Source organism: Saccostrea echinata, unplaced genomic scaffold (genome assembly GCF_033153115.1).
Source record: "Saccostrea echinata isolate AGI-Se365-2 ecotype Australia unplaced genomic scaffold, CSIRO_AGI_Sech_v1 ptg000014l, whole genome shotgun sequence".
NCBI classification, from domain to species: domain Eukaryota; kingdom Metazoa; phylum Mollusca; class Bivalvia; order Ostreida; family Ostreidae; genus Saccostrea; species Saccostrea echinata.
In genome coordinates this window covers 18,429,418-18,440,152 of record NW_026889763.1, presented here as the reverse complement: position 1 = coordinate 18,440,152, position 10,735 = coordinate 18,429,418, and the positions used below count along the sequence as shown (strand labels likewise).

Sequence of the window (10,735 nt, the reverse complement as noted above, 5' to 3'; positions counted from 1 at the left end):
AAGAAAAAAAACAACATCCAAATTAACAATTATTTTCACCTTTGAACCTCGTTAGAAGACCTATTGATCTTGTACAACTATATGATGCTTCGTTTTGTTATGGAAAAACATCAATCACAGGTATATCGCAAGGATCACTACTATTCCCTTGATTGTCTTAACATCTGCATGATAATTGAGCCCGTCGTTCTTAAATCAACACCGACCTGCTGATCCGTTCATAAAATAGTATTTAACCTGTCCTGGAATTTATTTATCTGAGGAATCGTATTGTTTTATTGAGCTAGGGATACTTGTAACGTCACACATAAATTGTAGGGAAAAAAATATTTGATAATGGTCGTCCATTAGTATTGTAAGTATCTTCATAAAAGTTTTGTTTTTTACCCTGGCGAATACGCACGACTATGCCTAGTAATTTACAACCTGCACACTATTTGCCTCGTTGTTATCTTGTTGCATATAATTCATCACTATAGTGTTCAAAATCTTCCCGAACCAAGCAAATTTAAGCCTATATGGCCCGGGGATAGACAAGGATTTTTATCGTTCCTACAAAGATTATTAATTACCTCAAAGAGAAGGAGAATTCGTTAAATATAACAACAAACATTGCTTAGTTTTACAAAGTTTGACTTTTATTCAGAGTCTGAATATAAATATTTTTCAACACAAAATTATAAAAATGAAATCAATGATGAAATAACTCTCCGTTACAATGCATTTAAAATCTCTCACACGGTATGATAGCACTGTTTTTGAAAACAAACAGAAAACATCACGAAATAATGAATTTAACATTTTTTCTGTGAATACAATAACACTCAGTATATTTTTAATAAGAAAAAAAAGGAATTTCTTTTTGTTCAAAACGAATTTTCAATTAAAATTGAAAATACCTTAAAACAAAGAAAGAGCTCTAAGCAAAGTGATAAAAGAGAAAATATGATGAATTGCAAGTTTATGGTATTAAACAGAATGAGACAGTGATTAGTTTATTTACAGTGCACTGGAGGATAATGAAACCATTCGAACACCTCTCTTGACAATGTGACAAATAATGTTCTCCAAAAGTCAATAGTGCATCACGGGTAAAAAACAAAATAAAACTGAATCTAGTTCAGTAAGAGATTATCACAGCTTGACGTCGATTAGATTACAACAAAACACAAAATTTTCTTATCATATTCAGGTCCTTTCGTAAACATTCCCCAAAAAATCCTAACAAACGAAATTAAAATCCATGCTTTCAAATTTTCAAATTTTTACTCCATCTGTTACATCAACCTCAAAATTCTCTATTGCATAAAAATCAAATCAAACCAATGAAAACAAAATCAAAAAAGTAATACTGTTAATTCCATTCTCATAAAAAAGCCTACAATTTATTTAAACCAACTCCGAGCACAAGATTTGGCTATCTTTGTTGCGTAGATTCGATGTTTTAAATTTTGCCAATCAATCTCAGATGGCAAATTCAGAAGTGACCATAAAGTAGAGTAACAAAACAGCACAATACTGGAATAGCTCCTCCCTCAGCCTACATACATGGAGGTACAGGTATATATCACATTACATGTTGCCCTCAGTGGCAGTTGTCGTGTATGCAGGACACCGACAGCGGGAGCGAGAGGCGAGTGTTCCTTCATTTGAACACTAGTTTAACAACAAAAGTCCTCAGATATATATGTGAATCACAGCTTGGTATGAAAGTCCTGAAAGATGAAATGAATGTATGAAAATGCATCTATAAGTTTATGATGATATTGTGAGAGTATAATTATATGTGCATAAATTTGAAAATGTGTGAAGCTAATTGAAAAGAAGTTAACCTTTTTCCATGAAATGGATTTACAATAATGGCGAATGTTAGAATGTACCTAAATATTTTATACGAGTTGAATAAGGTTATATTAATAAAATTATATAAAGCCCTGGGTCATGGCTTGATAAATATAAATATATCTGAATATATATATCATCGTGGTTTTCATAATAAAATACTACTTTTAGACCATAAATTCTAACAGAAATGTGTTTCTTACATCTTCGCTCTTTGTATCCTCAGAGACCTCCTTATAGTTTGGAGGCTTTTCATCAACAAAGGCGAGATTATCATGTACTAGATTTTCCATGCTGGTGCTAGCAGGGAAGGCAGACACGCTGCTCCCGGTCGACACAGTCCTAGCCAGACTTAGACAGTCACTGCTGTAATTGCTATAGTTACTATTTGGACGGCTGGTGATTTCGACAGCAGAGTCCTCCTCGTCAGAGGTGTCGTTAGATGCTGCCTCCTTGGTGAGATCCGCACTACTGCTTACTGAGCCAAGGAGACCCACTGAGGCCAGTCTTGTTAACACCGGTAATAAACTACTTCTTCTCCTCTTCCCTAAAATGCATGAGTTCACAATAAGCTCTTTTTCTCGACTAAAAGATCTATATAAATCTGGAAAATGATTTAAGGCATTCCTTCATTTCTGTCATTTATCCCGATTTGTATTTGCTTTTGTAAAAAAGGAAATAAATAGACGTTTCTTATTATGCATTAACATTCTGGTTTTTTTTTACTGAAAGAAATATAAGGTACCACAGTATTTGATTATTTAAAAATTTTGTGTTATATACTATTGTAAGACATTTTATTATATACGTGTACCTTCTGGGGCACAACTTTGGATTTCTTTTTCCGTTGCGCCTCGTCTACGGCACAAACTCTGTAGATGACGCAACTCAATCTATATCGAAAATTAAAAAAAAATGTCCTTAATATCGAATCATTGTTTCTAGTTGGATCAAATTAATTTTACTCACAAATATTGTCATTTCTTTAATCAAAAGTGCATTGTCTGTTTGTGGAATGCAAGAATGTTTTTGCACACAGGACAAAAACAGTTGGGGGAAAAGCACGGGAAACGAATGATTGACGGCGGTCTGTGATCAACGGCAAAAATATATGAGTAATGACCCTTCTAACCATCGTTCTGAAACAAACGAGAGTTTTTGTCCATCTTTTGATACGTTTACAGGTGAGAATCTCTATGTCTATACAGGTAATTTATTCAAATAAGTCCTATAATATCTGGAGAGTAAGGGAAAAAAGACATTTTTACGCATTAATTATTCCATGTCTACATGCAAATTTTGACGTTTGAAGACAAGAGCAACCTCGTGTCATATATCGGAAACAAATATGTATCATTTGTATACATTCTGAGTGAAGTTTGTGGGAAAGACTTTGATAAGAATGCTATTTTGCAATCAGAATGCTGTCGACGAATAGATTCACAGAAATGAAATATTGAGCTGAAATCATTAAAAATCAAGTACGCATTATAAAATGCAACTAATATTTTAATCTTTAATCGAGTCCAAAAAAACGGCAAAGGAACAAGATGAAAAAAGGAAAAAAAATTGATCTTTTGAAACTAATTAAAATAGTATTTTCTTTTTAAACTGTCTAGACGACGCCTTACATTTTAAGCTTTTTAACTGTATTTAATGTACGTCATGTCCGCTGGCAATGCTAGTCATGTCATTCTGACGGCCTTAATGAACTCATTTCTTTTCCGGACCACTGAGTCAACCTTAAATTTACGAGGTGTAAACAGTGCAACATTGATATAATACAATTATACACACACACACACACACACACACATTCTTTCTCTCTATATATATCTATTTTCATTTTCACTGACTCAAAAAAAAAAAAAAAAAATACTCACCCTATATAACTCTACTTTCATTTTCATGTCACTGGCTCTCTTAACGGAACCCCGATACTGTTGTTTAACGATTTTCAATTGCACTTGGTCTTTTTCTTGTATAACCATTACAAAACCTGTAAATTGATAATATTTAATATAGAGCACATGTAGCATGTATTTCATCTATTCAAGAAAATACAATTCTAATTGTAAAAAGTTAATACCTCGTGAGCAAAAAAAATTATAAAGTTAAATTTGTGTACTTACTGTTGACAATCCTGATGACTCTCCAAGGGAGGATAAAAATCATGATATTAGCTGCCTCCTGCTCGGGTTGTGCCCATAAACCCTCCCAGAAAACGATATCAAGAGTCCAGGAAACAGTTATAACAATGGCATCGAAAACCTGGAAAAAATCACAGCATATGTATGATAAGACTAAAAAAAAAAATCATATTTTAAAATGTAGAACTAGTTTGATACACAAGAATATTTCTATTATAAATAAAATGTTTGTCTTCTTTCTTTTTTTTTTTTATTATATTCATTTGAAAATGATAGAGTTCAGAAATCATATTTTTACCTCAATCTTGTGGTTCAGAAACTTCTTTCCCATTGCTAAAATTTTTAACATCGTCTGTGAAATAAAACAAAACAAAAAAATGCTCATAAAAACTGATTGTAACATAAAAATGATTTTATGAATCATTAGTGTTCTTAGTGTGCGAGGTAAGTGAAAAATTCTGTACAGATTACATAGCAACACAGGTACATCAATCAAGATATGGGGAGTAATTAATTGTTCGGCTTGTGTGTGTATTTATAAGAAGTTTGCCGTTCGCAGGTCACTGAAATAGGCCGTGCCATGAAACCATAGCCAGCAATTTCTGATGAAATTACTTGAACGAAATTTGATAACCCATAAATACAAGTGTTCGAAAGACAATCGCACAAATCTTTAGACTTGTATAAAATTCCATACCTGTAATTTATTTAAAGTCGTGAAAAGTAAACGTTTCAAGCAGTTATTTTTACTATTCAAAATTAAAGATTTTTCGGATATACAAACTACAATTTAAGTCTTTCCGACGATTTTTTTTTTAAATCTTCAGCTTTGGAATAGAATTAAAAAATACAAATAAAATACAAAAGTTAAACCTTTTCATAATAAACGAAACGGAAAAAATATATATTGATATTATTATTTGAAACACAAATTTTCACAGTTTTCAATATTCATTGTACGGAATGTAAATTTAATTTTCCCTGACAGATATTAAGAGGGTGTATGGCGTTTTCCCTTCGCTTAGTATTCAAACCATGCAGTAACATCTGCATTATGATAAATATCTGTGTAAGGTAACATTCCAACTGCACTGCAATTCATTGGACCGAAACAAGGTTGCAAATTAACTGGACCAAAACGAAGCTGCAAATGGGCTGAAGTTGACAAGCTACGGTGGACTTAAATTGTTGTGACCTCAGCCTGGCCTTATTTAGTTGTGTAATATTCTCCTTAGGCAAACATGATTTATAATACGGTCAGCTGACGAAGCATTGTTTGTAAATAAATGGACATTCTCTATGCAGCACATGTACCTTGACTAAGCATAAAACGCTCTTTTTGATAGTAAGGTTTGGTTCATATGGTACGCATTTACATAAGCTATACGGGAAAGGGAAATTTTGACAGCCATAAACGCATTTTTAAGAGTACAGATTAAAAAAAAAAGTTTTATATAGGAACTTTTTCTCTCATGCAGTTGAAGATTTTAAGTGAACATGCAATTACGTGGTGCTCACGTATACATAAAAACCCTTTGATTTTCGAATACTTGTTCCCTCGTTAGAGATCTTCTCACCTCTATCAGCAGTACTGTCAAAATGACCATACTCCCTAAATGGAAGGCGTGAGTGAGTTCATGAAGAATGTGATGGCTGATGAACTTGTCATGGTCACGGAAGGTATGTTTATGATTTCCTCCAGCAGCGCGGCGTTTCCTCTTGCCGTGAACATGGTGTTCGTCACCGTTATGGGGATGGGGATGGGATACAGCCTTGGCCAGCTTGTCCCCACTCATGTGCGGATTGTCCTGTTGCAGTTGGTCGAAACATTCTTTCATTATAAGTATGATATCTTCAAGACTAGCTTTTTCATAGGAACTCTTGTTAAAGCGTGCAGGAAAGAGTTCTTTTAGCGTTTCTTTGGCATGGGATTCCATTAGGGTCTTTTCTTGAAGTTCGTCTGTAAGAAAAAAAATATTCCATAAGGTTCATAATGTTTCACGTGCATCATTTTAAGTACTAAATTATTTTCACTCGAGATTATCTGCTTCATGGATTGTAAAATTATATATGATGAATTTTCTAAGTATGACTGCGCGCGCATGCGATTTGCCGACGACTATCCAATGCAAAGACTATGCAATGTGCGCTTGTTAGTGTGAGCATTCCTTTTATTGAATAAAAAAAAATATGGCATTTGTTTTTATTTTTGAAACTGAACTACACTATATTTAAACCAGTAATCCCTTGTTATATACATACCAAGGAATGCGTAATAGTTAACGGTCGCTACAATTTAAAATGCAATGATATGTAAGCTATAATAGCTGAATCAATTGAAAGTTGGGCTATATGAATATGTTTTTTCCCAATCAGAATAGAATCTGTAAAAATAGGAGATTAAAATGAATTTCATAAAAGCAGAGATAAGACTTCTAGAGATGTCACTCAGAGCCAAGGAATATGGGAGGAATTGATTCCCGTTTATTCTCGTGAATTCGGTTTAGGATGGTCATCATAATTTATGACCAATCACCAATATCTATATAGATATATGATCAGCTGCATAATGAGAGAGGACCAATTCTTCTTTAATGCACATTTTACGATGCAAGGCCGGGCACGGGACAGGTAAGTGGTCGTCTTTTTTCGTCACGGTTCAACTTTACCGCCACCAATCATGCGTGACGAGTGATTTTTAACACAATGGACTGACGATTGCGATGACAAATTGAGAGCCTATCATGTCATCTGTGATGTCTGTGATGGAATTATGACCAACTTCTAATGCATTTATGAATAATAAAGTAGTTGTACTGTTTCTTTGGTTAGCAATATCATTGTTAAACATATTAGCATAGATTCCACTATGCAGAAACAATAACTAACACTCTAATGTTCAGTTCTCAATACTGTTTGACAAAAATTGATGCTTCAAATAATAAATTATCTCTAGAAAAAAAGGTAAAAAAAAAATCAATTGAGACACCAGCAACGAAAATATACCTTTCATGATGAGAATATCGCTGATGATTTGACCAATAACACATCCTGCATCTAAGACGCTGAGAGTACAGATCCCTATCAGGGCCACGTGTGTGTGCAGCAAAATAGAGAGACGCTTCTTAAATCTGTAAATAAATAAATAATCCCGGGTAAACTTAAAATTATTCTGGGTAATTAAAGTAAAAAAAAACTTATTTTCTTCTGTTCTTGGCAAACTCTTTTTAGTGAAATGTGTAACATGTTTTTGTTTTTTATGGAAAAAAAAAAAAAATTTCTAGACTGTCGTTCATGTTAACAAAACAGGTTTATTATTAGTTGTGTTCTTTATATCAAAATTTCGCCTTCTGTAAATTTTCTTATGGAAGTAGTGTACAGTGGTTAATCCACCACGTTACAATTTTAAGTTCATTCTGCTTGTAAACCAAATATTATTAATCTACAACAATAAGTGGTTTAATATTAACGCATTAAAACGGTTACGTAGCTAAACACAGAAAAGTGAACAGGTTAATGAAAATTTTAATGATAGTTATTTTTTTTCTTTTAACAATGTGCGAAAATGCTTAAGAGAGAAGGAAAAAGAAACAGATTTTGTCATCTTTGTAGAAAATATGTAGCTATGTTGTGTGAAGAAAGCAATGTTCGAACTACTTATGATGCTATTTAAGGAACACAGCAATTTTCTAGTGCAGTTCACTTTTGACAGCCAAGATATAGTTGTGTAAAAGCATAAACAAGTCGGATGATAAATCGGCCGCTCAGGCAAACAGTTTTACTAGATTTATGATAAGCGGCACAAAACGGACTATTTCCATCTAATATAGAAACAGATCTATTTCTATATTCAGACTAAACAAATCTTGTCGGAAGCTGACCTTTACATCAAGGTAAATGGTGTTAAAAAGAAGCAAAAAGAAGTAAAAAGTAAACTTTGAATTCAAAAGTTCATTACACTCTGCCCTGACATTGATATTAATCGTATGTCGGCTGCAGGCGATGCACAATGGACTCCCATGAATGTATCTTGCAATGCAGCATGCAGTCACGTGATCCCTCTCTTATGTATCAAATCCCACCCAAAAGCCCTGCAATCACTTCTCTTCCCGATAGGTGTCCGGTGATAAATACAAAGCGGTAAATAACCAAAGTTAACAACATTGAACTGGATAAACTACAAGAGTATTTCATGTTCATTTCGACATAAAGTCACCATATTCACTTGTAGATTGCGGCAATTTTAAGTTTAACGACCAAAAAGATTTTCACACTACATGTATGAAACAACAAATGACGTCTTGTTTTCGTTTTAGGTCATTTGCGAAAAAGTGATGCTTTTAATCCTTTGTGAGAGCGGTAACCTTTTGGTTGGTCTAATCTAAGAACTCTGTGGTCTAATCTAAGAACTCTGTATCTACACGTATATATTTGATTTTAAAAAAGACAGCAAGCGGCTGGTTTGTAAGAATTACACTTAAATGAATTTACAGAGCATTTGTTAATTTAGTTACACACCCACGGACAGTTACTCGGTCCGAGAAGCTAGAACAATCGGTCCCTGACGTGACACGAACTGACATAATTATGTATTTTTTGTTGTGAAAGTTATTCCAAGTTTGTCTTATGTAACGCAGACGACACTGTAGCATGGGACGACAAGTTTATTGCAATGGTACATGAAAGCAGATACTTCTACAAATCGATGCTAGGACTCATCCAAAAAGGGATTTCCCTGAGGAAGTTCAATAGAACTGGCTGTTTTTCGGTGTCAATGAGTAACGTCTTGAACGAAAATGAACATTTTAACACATATTCCCGTTGACGTAGCTGGCCACAATTGTTCTGTTAATCACTATTTTCAGAGAAAACAAGTTCATTCCATTGTTAACTTGGTTGTTCTTTGTTAAGACTTTCGATGTGATTAAAGTTTTGTTTAAATTTATAGCTACAAACAATTAATTGCAATAAGCATTATTAATCTAATAGCGAAAATTTCCATACTTAAACGTGAAGTATTTTTTCAGACTCTCCATTTTTCAGCCCATTTTTCTTTCTTATCATTAAAATGTAAATCTCTCCGTTTTATCAATTATTGCGTGTTAGTTAAAGCTTTCGTTAATGTAATTTTAATCATTATGCTTTGTGTCATAGAATTAATATTACATGTTAAACTACATGTTAAAAATTAAAAAAAAAAACAGCATTTTTTCATTTACCGCAAGATAACATTTGTGCTTTGGCTCTACACCTGATATATTATCATAATTATATATTCTGAAAATTCTAGAAAACCATTTTTCATATGCTTTACTTTCCGGAGCTATATTTTCCTTCCGTAACCATTCCTTTTCACCTGCTTGACTTACCTGGAGCCCTGGCCCGGTTTTCGTCTGCCGGGGAGGCAATTGTTATTCCCTTCTGTTGATTTCATTTGCCAAATGATATCTTTCATACCACGTACACAGTCAATTTAAATTTCATTCACTTCCTCTAGAGACAAGTTCTAGATATAGTATTTCCTCCAATAATCATGATAAAAAAATCCAAGAAAAAAAACAAGTACCAAAAGCAAACACAACTTTTCGTTGAAAAGTCCCTTTTACAAATGTACGACTACGGGGTTAAACTGAAAAGTTAATGTTGTTCACTTTGTAGGACCATTCACTTCTGGTCCGTACAATGGTAAAAGCTCGGCTTACACCTGTCAGCGGATACTACCGCACGTCCTCGCGGAAAGGTAGACCGAGAGAAAATACATGTCTATAGACGACCTGTTACCTATATTATATAGTAAGCGCCCGTTAGCCTGTCATCCCAGGATGACTTGACGAATAAAAGCCTCTACCTGTCACATTGGCAAGCTATTGTTCCACTTGATTGCGTTTTTTTTGGAATGGTACCGACCAAAAAGTCATTGTACTCTTTCAGGAAGTCTTGTAGTGGGGGTGACACAGCAACACTTCCAAGACCTTTGATCTTAAGATGCTTAGGCATTTGATTTGCAAACCAAAGAAACTTATTAGTAGCATGATATTTACTTCATTTATAGTAAAAATAATGTTAATTCTAAAATATACGTTCTCTATCCCGGCAAGAAAGATGCGTAATGGAAAGGATATAATGGTAAATTCCATCAAAATAAGATTCAGGGAGGCTGGTGAGAGTAACTGGAACCATTTATTCTACCCGTTGAGATATGGCAGCGTTAATATTGATCAAAAGTATTACTTTTAACAAATTTTGTTATTATTAAACACATTGTAAATTGTAGGAGAAATACATCTTTTTCAATCCTAAGAGAACACAGCAAGACGGTTCGATTTCCTAGAGTAACACAATAGCAATCGGTCACAAAGTGCGATCATTAATTTGATATGTAGTTGTAAAACGTTAATTCTGACAGAATAAAACGATATGGCTATTTAAGATGGTTCAGTATTTTTATGTAATTACTAGAAATTTTATTGATATGGTATAATATATTCTCCTAAAATATCCAAAAGGAATGTCAAAAAATTGTACCAGAATAGATGTAGGCTTTGTGTAAATTGTTTCATAACATACAACAATGATTGATTTGAACAAAAAAAGGACCTGCCTCATCATTCGATAAATTTTTGCATTGTAAAATTATGGGAGATATAAAAAAGACTTCTTTTTTTTAAATCATTAGATTTGAGATCAATTCTACATTCAGTGTAAGTCATTTCAATGCTTTTAAAAACAACTGAAGTTCAATA

At 33.6% G+C, this 10,735-nt stretch overlaps 1 protein-coding gene across 1 annotated transcript; it reads right to left on the bottom strand.

Annotated features, from left to right (window-relative positions):
* Nucleotides 1-616: 616 nt before the first annotated feature.
* LOC133186888 (uncharacterized) lies at nucleotides 617-9,756 on the bottom strand. The gene is made up of 9 exons (XM_061322270.1): nucleotides 9,362-9,756; nucleotides 6,999-7,123; nucleotides 5,570-5,952; nucleotides 4,291-4,344; nucleotides 3,975-4,113; nucleotides 3,726-3,841; nucleotides 2,657-2,735; nucleotides 2,046-2,389; nucleotides 617-1,715 (listed from the first exon to the last, which is right to left on the bottom strand). Exons 1-9 carry the CDS (start codon nucleotides 9,445-9,447, stop codon nucleotides 1,695-1,697), a joined length of 1,347 nt encoding a protein of 448 aa, XP_061178254.1. The 5' UTR covers nucleotides 9,448-9,756; the 3' UTR covers nucleotides 617-1,694.
* Nucleotides 9,757-10,735: the final 979 nt, after the last annotated feature.

What these genes read in the sequence shown, in the direction of transcription:
- LOC133186888 (XM_061322270.1), bottom strand. Translation starts at nt 9,447, where the DNA reads ATGAAAGATATCATTTGGCAAATGAAATCAACAGAAGGGAATAACAAT. An exon ending in TGACAGTACTGCTGATAGAG is followed by an intron (nt 4,345 to 5,569) that starts GTGAGAAGATCT and finishes TTTATTTCACAG; the next exon opens with ACGATGTTAAAAATTTTAGC. An exon ending in TTCTGAACCACAAGATTGAG is followed by an intron (nt 4,114 to 4,290) that starts GTAAAAATATGA and finishes GATTTTTTCCAG; the next exon opens with GTTTTCGATGCCATTGTTAT.